Source organism: Salvelinus sp. IW2-2015, linkage group LG17 (genome assembly GCF_002910315.2).
Source record: "Salvelinus sp. IW2-2015 linkage group LG17, ASM291031v2, whole genome shotgun sequence".
Taxonomy (NCBI): Eukaryota; Metazoa; Chordata; class Actinopteri; order Salmoniformes; family Salmonidae; genus Salvelinus; species Salvelinus sp. IW2-2015.
In genome coordinates this window covers 26,030,746-26,043,609 of record NC_036857.1, presented here as the reverse complement: position 1 = coordinate 26,043,609, position 12,864 = coordinate 26,030,746, and the positions used below count along the sequence as shown (strand labels likewise).

The window sequence follows — 12,864 nt, the reverse complement described above, 5'->3', positions numbered from 1 at the left end:
CCACCCTTCCCCCAATTGGAGTAAACTAATAAACAATAACATTTAGGCTTCTACCTTCAGTTTAAACATATTATACACATTTTACAGACACAATCTATTTTACAATAGTTATATTTTGTTTATTTTTAGTCCTTCCTCTATTCCTGATGTCCATCCAGTTGGATTTCTATTTGTAACTGTGCTCTTTCACAACATTTCTGAACCTATATACATTTTACAGACCCCGTATGTTTTACATTGGTTATCTTGTTATTAGTCCCACCCTTCAGCTCCATTTAACCACTCCCACTCCTCTTAACACCATCCATTTTGGATTTTGGATTCTATTTGCCATTATTTTTCAACTGTGCTGTGATGTTTCACAAAAGTACTGAACCTTTCTATTCTCATAGCTTCTACAGATTATAAATTAAAGATAAACATTTTATCGAAAATAATTATTATATTATTGATTGATTGACTATGGCTTTTCAAATCACCCAGTATTTCTATCGGCAGCATTAGTTCTAGGCAAATGTTGCAATTCTTCAGCCATTCCTGGACCTGTGACCAAAAACGAGCTACATATGGACAGTACCAAAATAATGACTCTGCCTCCTCACAGCAGAATCTGCAGAGCTGGGAAGATTGTTTCCCCCATATTTATAACATTCTATTGGTTGCAATAATTTTGTATAGTAATTTAAATTGAAAAATTTGAAGTTTTGAATCCGACGTTGTTTTGCATGTCAATTCATAAACCATGTGCCATGGAATGGGTACGTCGAAAATCTCTTCCCAACTATTTTGCAATTTATATGGCACAGCTGTCAATTTTTTGGTCCTTAAATGAAATTGGTATATGTTTTTATTTATCACACTTTTCTTTAACCATTTATGTTCTTTAATGCAGGGCCGACAGACAAGTTCCTTACTTTTCTCCCCTTCTACTTGCCTCTTCCATTTTTGTGGTAATGCTGCAATTAGTTGGTTGTAATTTTGGGTAGAGCAGACATTTCCATATGTCTGTGTTAGCTCCATGTGTGACATGTCCTATTTATGGTATTATTCACTAAAATTATACCTTTTGTAAACACGTCATTGAAAAATAAGTATAATTAGTATATTTGAGTTTAACCACAATATTTGTTGTATTATTTGTTCTGTCTTTTCAGGTGGATTAAACTGAAATTGCAACCAAATTTCTAAGGCTTGTTTAAAAAATAACAATATTTTAGATATTATTTCCTTTTCAAACAACCGAAAGTGAGCAGTTGTAATCTGAATAAAGGGAAAAAGGCCATTCTTGAACATGGGGTGAGACATTCTTACAAATTTACTAGAGAACCAGTTTGGATTTAAGTATAACTTTTGTATGACTGATGCCTTTAGTGAGAGGTCTAATGCTTTAATATTTAATCATTTCTGTCCTCTGAATTCATATTCGTTATATAAATAGGCCCTTTTAATTTTGTCTGGCTTGCCATTCCAAATCAAATTGAATCTTTTTTGTTCATATAATTTAGAAAGCAGGTCACTAGGTGTAGGCAAAACCATAAGCAAATAGGTAAACTGTGATATGACTAAAGAGTTAATCAGGGCGATTTTTCCACAAATAGACAGGTATTTTCCATTCCATGGTAGCAAGATTTTATCTATTTTGCTAACTTCCTATAAACATTTATTGGAATGAGATAATTTCTTTCATTTGGGATTTGTATACCGAGTATGTCCACATCCCCATCAGACCATTTAATTGGTAAACTACACGGTAATGTAAAATTTGCATTTTTTAGTGATCCAATATCATAATTTGGTTTTAATCCAGAGAGGTTAGCAAAAGTATCTAGATCCTCTATGAGGCCGTGGAGGGATTCTAATTGTGGTTTTAAAAGAAAACATGAATCATCAGCGTACAATGACACCTTTGTTTTTAAGCCATGGATTTCTAATCCCTTAATATTATTGTTTGATCTAATCTTAACAGCTAACATTTCGATGGCATTAATAAATAGATGTGCCGATAGTGGACAACCTTGTTTTACTCCTCTAGATAGTTTTAAACTTTCTGAGATGTAGCCATTATTTACTATTTTACACCTAGGGTTACTGTACATAACTTTAATCCATTTTATAAGAGATTCCCCAAAATTGAAATATTCTAGGCATTTATATATAAACTCCAGTCATACTTTATCAAAAGCCTTTTCAAAATCAGCAATGAAAACCAGGCCTGGTGTCCCCGATATTTCATAGTATTCTATTGTTTCCAGTACTTGTCTTATATTATCTTCAAGGTATCGTCCACGTAAAAGACCTGTCTGATTAGGATGAATAATATCTGACGATACTTTTTTAATTCTATGTGCCAAGCATTTAGCTAGGATTTTTGCATCACACACTGAAGTGTAAGAGGATTATATCTTTGTTAATTTGAATTTGTTAAATTATTAAATGTGGAACATAAATTGCATCATTCAAAGTCACAAGTGTGTCCTGAAGTTAATGGGTTAATTGATCCCCTCGCCACTCAATGGAAGTCACCGTTGGAGTTGTCATCATCAGCAACACGTGACAACGGAGGGCCATCCGAGCAAGTTGGTAGAGGCGAGGGGGTGATTTGGGATTCACAGCACCAATCCATTGCCATGCATAGGTGTGCCTTACATTAATTGCTTGCTACAGAGTTGATTGCTCAGGTTTAAGCCAGGTATGGCAACTTAAGATAATTAGCGTGCAGCTCACCCATGCTTTCAGTCTCTCTGAGTAGTAGCTCTAATCCTGTTCTATTTGATGCAGCTCTGTCTTAAACTAATGTCCACTTGACTAAATATGCAATTAACTTCATGTTTTCCATAGTATCGCCTGGTCTAATTAACAAAGTAAAGTTCAGCTAATTAAATGTATATTCTCATTGGTTAATCATTATGGGCGGGGTTTAGGAGCAAAGGCTGTCCTTTTCTCTCAGCTCAGTGTTGAACACCATTTTACAACATGCTCCATAGCAGTTTGTTTGTGGCGGCCTGTATGTATAGGCAGTTGATGTTAACTGTCCTGGTTGATTCTCCTAGTAAGGGGTAGAGTTAGGCTCTGTTTAGCACCGGAAAAGGAGTAATCCGTAGTTATGCTGTTTAACATCTAAGCCTAGTCTTAAAATGCAGTAGGAACCGTACTGAGGGGCTGAGCTTTAGACCCGCCATCATCTGTCATTTTGTATCCTGAATGTTGCTATGGACAACTGTTTTCAAGACAAGCCATATTTCCTGCAATAAATCCAAGTACTGTTTTTCTACAACCATTGGTCCTCATTCCCACGTGTCACCTACCTTGGATCTCCTATTCAACAGAGGCCATCTCTCCATGCTACATTTAATAAGAGCATTCTTGATTTACACCTGCTTACTGTAACTCTGACAAAGTTATAGGTAGTATACTATATGTCCACTTCATGCCAAAACCACTTGTGTTGTGCTGTTGCCCTTTTCCTGTGTGAGTAGAGATATTGTTTGCACATACTTATGTGAACACTGACACTATCGGCTTAGCATATATTCTCTTTAAAAGTGATGCTTGTAGACACACTAAGGCTGCGTTTAGACAGGAAGCCCAATTCTGATCTTTTTTCCACTAATTGGTATTTTGACCAATCACATAAGATCTTTTCGCATCAGATCTTTTTCAGAACTGACCTGATTGGCCAAAATACCAATTAGAGAAAAAAATAACAGAATTAGGCTGCCTGTCTAAACGCAGCCTAAGTAAAATCCCTTCTGCTAGATTGTGTAAACTGAACAGCTGGATTTTACTTTGGTAATATATCATTGTGCAATTAACACTAATATTTATTAGGAAATGCAATAATAATTTCACAGCTCAAACCAAATGGGAAAGACAACCAGAATGAGGTTGTTAACAGCTGCACCCTTTGAGTAAGAAATGTGGTAACTGGCACAGGCCGTTTGTAAAAAAAAATCTGAGACAATACAGAATGAACTCTTTGAGAAGTCCATAAAATGACAGATTGGAAATTAGTAAGAAGGATAATAATATCAAAGTCTTGCTTTCAATCCATGCTTCCGCTCTAATGCCATGCTCTTTGTGTGAGTTCTTCTCAGCTTTCTAGCATACCTATCAATGCATCTCATCCCTCTTTTTTTGTGGGAAACAAAAACAAAAATATCAAAACTGGTCATGGTTGAAGCTCACCTCCTGCATGTGCTCCTGCTTGGGTGCCTCTTTGAAGGTAATGCTGGGGCTTCCTCCACACCACATCACCTGTGAAGCCTTCCTCGCCTCTGCCCTCTTGGCCGGGTCAGGCTGGAGGTCTGGTTCCCCCTGGGTGTGGAGAGACGAGACCCCCGACACATCCCACTGGACTGATGCCGAGGGCCTGGCATTGCTGGCCGCAAGACTGGCCTGTCTGTCTGTCCCAGGCTCTGTCTCACTGCCCTGCTTCTGCTGCCTGTACCTCTTCTTCAGAATCAGGTACTTCTCACCCTAATGGGGACAGGCGGCAGGCAGGTGATGAGGAGGGTATAGGACTACTGTATAGGAGTTTAACTTTGATCTAAAAGTAAAGTCATTATACAGAGTGGCATTTCTTAAACTAAGATATATTTTATTGTGGAAATAATTCAAACCTTTTGAGATGTATTTGTAAGTTGCCCTTTCTAATTATTATGTAACTGAATGGTAATAACATTGTGTAGACCTACAACCGATAACACAGGGCTGGGGCCCTAATCCTATTGATGAACAGCAAACTACATAGTAAACAGACACAGAAAAGAAAATCCTTTTTTTTGTAACAAATTAACTACCATGGCTGAGTAAAGATAGTGGGAAGGCAACTCAATTTGAGTGTGGAACATTAAAGAACTATGCACACTTATCACAGCACACTTTCTACAAATGGTCGAAAGTTCACCTACTTCACTTACATTCTCTGATTTCACAACAGCAACCCTGTCGATGATCCGTTTGAACTCCTCTCTGTATTTGGCTGGGGAAAATGAACAATTTTGGCATCATAGAATTAGGAATTAGAATACTAGAATGGGCATGAACCTTCTTATGAGGGTCCAAAAGTCAGCCATGTTGGTCAGGGAGTTAGTCAAAATCAATGTGAATAATGTATTTTCACTGTATATGTGTTAGCTAGCCTACTAGTTTTAGAGGAATGGTTCCATAAATGTTTCTAATTAACTGTCAATATGCCAACATTCCATTCAAACAATGCCGTCAATTCACAGCCATATATACAATGGCTCAAATCAGTTGATGATAGGATTTAGACAAGTTGTAAATGCAACAAGTACTGATATTGTATCATATAATAGCACTCACAGCTTTCCAAGAAAAAATAAATAATAATATGAGTCTATTTACATATATTTTAGAGGCTATTTATACATAAAATGTGGATAAAACCTGTATAAACTGTATTTTTATTATGTGACAAGATTTTAGGTTGACCATAATTCAATAAAACAATTTCTGATACATCACATGCTTTACTTTTATTTTTGCACAAGTAAAAGCAGGAAATGCATCACCTATACCTCTACTGCAATTCATTCCAATTAGACTGGTTTTGGATTTCTCCCTGGCCAAGATGGCTGCCATTTTCACCCCATTCTGGAACTTTGGGGTTTATAACATATCCCCTCTAGCAATTTAATAGAATCTCTATAGTTGGCATATCAAGTTCCAAAAACGTGATACAACTTTTTGTTTTCTCCCAAAACCCCAGACTTTCATTCTCTGAGGGGGTTAGAGAAAGAAAATGGATGATGAGGATAAGAAATATAATTTGGTCTAACAGTGTAATAATAGCTTTCTTATGGAATGAACTCTAATGGGATTAAGTGTTGTCTTTATTAATTTTGTTACCCCTTTTTCTCCACAATTTCAGGATATCCAATTGGTAGTTACAGTCTTGTCCCATCACTGCAACTCTCACGTACGGACTCGGGAGAGGCGAAGTTCGAGAGCAACCCTGCCAAGCCGCACTGCTTCTTGACACACTGCTCGCTTAACTCGGAAGCCAGCCGGCACAATGTGTTGGAGGAAACACCGCACAGCTGGTGACCAAAGTCAGCGTGCATGCGCCCGGCCCGCCACGAGGAGTCGCTAGAGCGCGATGGGACAAGGACATCCCGGCCGGACAAACCCTCCCCTAACGGCGCTGGGCCAATCGTGCACCGTCTCATGGGTCTCCCGGTCGCGGCCGGCTGCGACACAGCCTGGTATCGAACCCTGGTCTGTAGTGATTACTCTAGAACTACGATGCAGTGCCTTTAGACCGCTGCACCATTTGGGAGACCCTAGATCTTTCTAGTTTAAAAGTCATATCCTCTCTAAATCAGGCTGTTGAATCACTGGCATTCCAAGACGTAGACCTATTGAGCCTGAAGAACGCATGATGGCTATTTGAGATTATTGTGTGGCCTGTGAAGACTTGTGGCTGATCGTGGTTGATCTGCCCTCCCTGTTACTTCATCATCTTTCCCCTTCTTGCAGAGGCCAGGTTTGTGTCCCAAATGGCACCCTATTCCCAATTTAGGGCACCATTTTTGACCAGGGCTCTGGTCAAAAGTAGTGCACTTTATAAGAAATAGGGTGCAATTTGGGGAGCACACCAGGGGCTCCAAGAGGGAGGGGCTTTTATTCTTCATTCCTCTGCAGGCCAAACACAGATCGAGTTGCAAAACAATCATCTCAGAAAAAAGTCACTGACTGGGAAAAGGGTCAAAGAGGAAACTAGGGCTCTCTCTGCCAACATGAGGCAGGCAGATATACAAACAACTCTACTCCCATATCATCTCCAAAAAGCCCACCCCCAACCTATCTGTCTATTTCTGCAGTATTAGAGCTTTCCTATGGGAACCCAAACAAACTGCAAATTGATGGCTATTATAATAGTTTACTGTTTAACTTCCTCTCTGACAGATACAACTGGGTTTGTGAAACGATATTCAGACTTGATGCTGACAGATGTCAGTTTGTATAGGCTGCTGTTTCTGAGAATGTATCTATTACTCCAGCCGGCCAGACCACTTAACATAGGCCATCTTAGTTCAACAGACAATACTAATGGCTGAAGCCCTGTGTTTGAAAGAATGTTTAGGTATGTAAGAATATAGGACCGAACAATTGAGCTCTTTCCTTTTTCCTGACAGCAGCAGGGAGTGGAAAGAACATTTTGAATGTGACAGTTGCATAGCTCACAACTTCACATCCACAAAAACAGGAAATCCAGAGGAAGTGGCCACTTACATCTCATCAACAAAATAATTCCTGGTTTACTGGTACAGGGGTGACAGTTTACATGTTCAGTAATTCATTAGCTAAAAAGGTAGACAGAAAGCCATAGCAACTGGACAGACACAGCAATGTTAGCTATCACTTCCCCACTTTATGGGGAAGTTCCCCACTATGTCCCCACTTTATTCAATCGTAATAAAATAGCACCTCATTAGCGATCTAGTTGTGCTGGTGGTGCCTGTGGCCTAAATTATTGCATTATGATTAAAACACTATTATCGTGCAATCATGCCCATTAAAAAATGGGAACACGTGTTGTTAGAAATGACTAAGTACTGGAACTATGTACAGGAAATCATTTTCATAATTGGACACTCCAGCCATGTCAGACAGCACAATATCAAAGCAGCTTTATTTGGAAACCTCTGTCAACAACTGTACCACAGAGATAGCATCTGGACAGTACAAATGTAATACAAGGTCACATTGGATAATCATTCATCTAGTGCCTGTCAAAACATGTTAGGGCCTAGTTATTTTATCCAGTACCAAGCAGGGATAATGCCCTGGTGGATTGCATTGCAAGTGATTGGTCAAACGTAACAATATTGTAATTTCAGGTATCAGTCTCAATTTGAGGAAGGACATTGGAGAAAATATTTGTTGTAAATAAAATTGTAACAGTCTCAGGTTTCAGGATAATGCCAGTTGTGTTCATGACTCAGGGGCTGAGTGCTATTAATTAAAGGGCAGCACCATAATCACACTGTTTATCATTGTTGTAATACCACAACAGAACACCACAGTCCAATGGTGAAAATGGTTGGTTGTTGTGGTCTGGGTCTGAGGAAAGGCTTGTGTAGCAGGCACCAGAGAATTCAAGCAGCTAGAATTGGTCTCAGGAAAGGAAATTACAGAATTCCTGGTGTAAATGTTCTGTTTAAAGGCCCTTTAATGTAAAGCAGATGTTTAGTTTCAGCTACCCGACCGGGAATTGGGAACAATGATAAACAAATGGGTTTGAGGGAAAACTATTCATGAAATAGAATTGTTATAAAGGAATTAATTATGTATGATCAAATGATGTGTCTGGACCACACAGATTATGTTATTGTGACAGCTACATACGTGACAGATGTCGCATGAGACGAGAAACTGTGATATCGCGTCAAGTCATCCATCACGAAGCAGTTGATGAGAGCAACTGTTGCTGTTTCGTTGAAATCATTTTTGAAATTCCAAATTTTCGATACAATGTACTGCTACTTACCACGCAGCTGCATGTCGTTATGACCAATGAAAGGCCTGTATATTTTCATTAAATCAGCATTTTTTACTTTCCCTCCGGCGGAGTAGAAATAATCCAGCAACGATTCTTCACTGACATCACCCATTCTTGCTTTATGTTTGCTCGTTTTCTATGACTAAAAAAGGTTTCTTTTCGAATTAGTATGGTCTTGCTGCTATGACATTGTACGCTCCCTGGCTAATTTGAGAAGGAGAAAAAAAAACATGTGTAGCACATGTCCAACTTCACTCCAACCAAACCCAACCCACTCACTGTGCCCCCTCCGTTTAACTATTTCAGTGCTGAGAGAAAACTGTGAGAGGAAAAAGCATTTTGAAAGCATATGTTACAGTATAAGAGATATTTCTGACCAACTTGAACCATTGTGTTTAAGCACAATTACAAACTCTTTAACACTGATGGTGACATTCCCATAAAACCTAACCCATGCATCTCAGTGGATTACTTTGTGTACAAATCTTTCCATTTTCCCGCAAATTTATTATTTGCATATTCAATACAAACTCAGGGGTGCATACTGTCGGTAACACCTAGCTACCTCGTCAAGAGGTTCGAGCCTCTTGGTGTAATGGTTAAGGTGTTGACTTGACAGTCTCGAATCCCAGTAGGTGCCACTACGTGAATTTGCTTTTGCTGTGGGATGGTGCCCGATGAGGCCATCGGAGAGTTGTGAGGGACTTGTTATAGAAGTATGGGGACACGCCCTCCCGAAGGAAGATGGAAATGTAGCGACCTTAATGCTGTGTTTGTAACCAAGTGGGAGGTGGGAATTTACAAGTTATGAAGTCTTAAATACAAGTTTAATGAATACACATGCTTTGAACTCGGTAGGCTAATGGCCAACAAGCTGAGTAAACCATGAACTAAAAGTACAGCTATCATGCTTGTAAACAAATAACAGTGATCAAAAACCATATTAATAGATAGTTTTTTTATAAATAATGTTTTGTTGTTGCATTTAACTCCTGAAAATGCTATTATCAAAGTCATTTCCATAGTACAGTGTTCCCAAAAAGGACCGGCCGCAGGCCATATTTAGCCGGCAAGTGATTATATTACGTTCTCAGAAATAATATATAAACTATTTCGTTATTTATTTATATTTTGGAGGGAACATAAAATACTCTAGAAACGCCAGCAAATCAGCTCCAAGTGATTTTCATTTTGAAAATCTGTTCCATAGTATTCCCATGTATAATAGAGTGTGATCATATGATCAGACTCCCGGTCTTGACACAGCCTGGGATCGAACCCGGGTCTGAGTAACACCTCAAGCACTGCAAGGCAGTGTCTTAGACCGCTGCGCCACTCTGGAGTCAAAATTATATTTAATTGCTAAAATATACACTAGATGATCAGAAGTATGTGGACACCTGCCTGTCAAACATCTCATTCCAAAATTATGGGCATTAATATGGAGTTGGACCCCCCTTTGCTGCTATAACAGCTTCCACTCTTCTGGGAAGGCTTTCCACTAAATGTTGGAACATTGCTGCAGGGACTGTCTTTCTTTTAGCCACAAGAGCATTAGTGAGGTCGGGCACTGATGTTGGGCGATTAGGCCTGGCTTGCAGTAGGCATTCCAATTCATCCCAAAGATTTTAGATGGGGTTGATGTCAGGGCTCACACACCATTTCTGTATGGAACTCGCTTTGTGCACCGGTGCATTGTCATGCTGAAACAGGAAAGGTCATTTTCCAAACTGTTGCCACAAAGTTGGAAGCACAGAATTGTGTAGAATGTCAGTAGCATTAATATTTCCCTTCACTGGAACTAAGGGGCCTAGCCCAAACCATAAAAAACAGCCCCAGACCATTATTCCTCCTCCACCAAACTTTACAGTTGGCACTATGCATTGGGGCAGGTAGCGTTCTCCTGACATCTGCCAAACCCAGATTTGTCCGTCGGTCTGCCAGATGGTGAAGCGTGATTCATCACTCCAAAGAACGTGTTTCCACTGCTCCAGAGTCCAATGGCGGCTAGCTTTACACCACTCCAGCTGACACTTGACATTGCGCATGTTGATCTTAGGCTTGTGTGCTGCTGCTCGGGTATGGAAACCCACTTCATGAAGCTCCCGACGAACAGTTCTTGTGCTGACGTTTCTTCCAGATGCAGTTTGGAACTCGGTAGTGAGTGTTGCAACCGAGGACAGACGATTTTTACACGCTACGCACTTCAGCACTCGGCGGTCCCGTTCTGCGAGCTTGTGTGGCTTACCACTTCGTGGCTGAGCAGTTGTTGCTCCTAGACATTTCCACTTCACAATAACAGCACTGACTGTTGACTGGGACAGCTTTAGTAGGGCAAAAAGTTGACAAACTGACTTGTTGGAAAGGTGGCATCCTATGATGGTGTCATGTTAAAACACACTGAGCTCTTCAGTATGGCCATTCTACTGCCAATGTTTGTCTATGACGATCACATGGCTGTGTGCTCGATTGTATACACCTGTCAGCAACGGGTGTGGCTGAAATAGCCAAATCCACTTATTTGGGTGGGTTTCCACATACTTTTGTATATACAGTGTACTTAAGTATCAAAAGTAAAAGTATAAATAATTTCCATTTCCTTATATTAAGCAAACTAGATTGCACCATTTTCTTGTTTATTTTTGTTTACGGATAACAAGGGGCACACTCCAACACTTAGACATCATTTACAAATGAAACATTTGTGTTTAGTTAGTTCGCCAGATCAGAGGCAGTAGGAATGGCCAGGGATGTTCTCTTGATAAGTGTGTGAATTGGACCATTTTCCTGTCCTGTCCTGTGAAGCATTCAAAATGTTACGAGTACTTTTGGGTGTCAGGGAAAATGTATGGAGTAAAAAGTACATTATTTTCTTTAGGAATGTAGTGAAGTAAAAGTTGTCAAAAATAGAAATAGTAAAGTAAAGTACAAATACCCCCAAAAACTACTTAAGTAGTACTACTTAAGTATTTTTACTACACCATTGTGGTTACTTAATGCAAAAACGGTGTTTGATCAGGGTGGATGTATAACGCAAACGTCTAGCAACCTGAAGGTTGCATGTTCAAATCTCATCAAGGACAATTTTAGCTAATTAGGAACTACTTACTACTTTTTAGCTACTTTGCAACTACTTACCATGTTAGCTAACTCTTCCTCTAACCCTAACCATTTTAGCTAACCCTTCACCTAACCAAATTTGTAACATATAACAAGTTATGCAAATTCGTAAGATATAATACAAATTGTAATTTGTTATATATCATACGAAATGGGTGATGGGCATCCACAAATTATTACATACCATATGAAACGTAACATATCATACTAAATGGAGTGTCTTGATTTACGTACAGAAAAATACGAAATGCTCTGAGTCCAGGTTGTTTACCTGGGTGTGTAACCATACCCCACAGCAAAAGGGCCCATCCTGCTCAGTCAGAGCCCCAGTGTAGTGGATGGCTAGTGTCAGTTAAGGTATTATCCTTAAACACAATGTCAGATTAATTGTGTCAATGCATTCTGAATATTAAATGTGTTTGATTTACCCCAGTAATCTCACTCTCCCTTTTTCTCCACTTGTAGCGAGCTACTCTTTAAATTAATTTCTATTTCATTAAGAAATATGCTTGTGATTTCAATTTCATATGTTTTACCCATACAAAAAAATACAATATTGAGATGACAATAAGCTCCTTATAAACTGATACAATTATAGTCCCTAGTCCCTATTAATCTTGCATGTCATAAAAAAAATGTGAACCTTATGCTCTGCCATTTTAGAAAAACACCCTTTTTATGAGGGTCAAGAATGATGATCCGCTGACATATGTCATGTCTTTGTGTTGTAAAGTACCACACAGAAGCTGAGAACATATTTAATCACTTTGCCATTACTGAAATACACTGTGTGGAAGGTAAATCATAAGTAGCAATCATGTAATTACTTTGCTCACACTATGGAGCAATTTTGGATTTTTAACTTAGTCAGCTTAGGGATTCAAACCGCTAGGCTACCTGCTGGGATGTATGACCAGAAAGATTCCAGACCAGGAAATACACAGAGGGGGACCCATCACCTGTCGTTTAAACCTTCGGGGCCTTGAGGGGCCTCGTGGGGCCAGATATTAAGCTAGCTGTGGCCCTCTCAGTCTCCAATAACATGAAAGTCAATCAGTCTCTATCTAACTAATGGCAACGCGTGGCGGTGGCAGTGTATCGGTGCTGTGCTGGCCCTGATGGAGGGCAGCTGTTCACTATGACTAGCATGGTCATCCACCCCATATGGCTGCCACTTGTCTGCGGGCCTTTTCACAGCACAGACCTTGTAAACACTT

At 39.5% G+C, this 12,864-nt stretch overlaps 1 protein-coding gene across 1 annotated transcript in view; it reads right to left on the bottom strand.

The window, feature by feature from the left end:
- LOC111976995 (ankyrin repeat domain-containing protein SOWAHC) overlaps nt 1–8,774 on the bottom strand; it is a 25,909-nt gene extending 17,135 nt beyond the window's left edge. The window contains exons 1-3 of the mRNA XM_070448044.1: nt 8,516–8,774; nt 4,920–4,981; nt 4,186–4,476 (exon numbers count right to left, since the gene is read on the bottom strand). Coding sequence (XP_070304145.1) covers nt 4,186–4,476; nt 4,920–4,981; nt 8,516–8,639 — 477 coding nt within the window. The 5' untranslated portion in view covers nt 8,640–8,774. The remainder of the gene's footprint in view (nt 1–4,185; nt 4,477–4,919; nt 4,982–8,515) is intronic.
- Between the last annotated feature and the right edge of the window lie 4,090 nt (nt 8,775–12,864).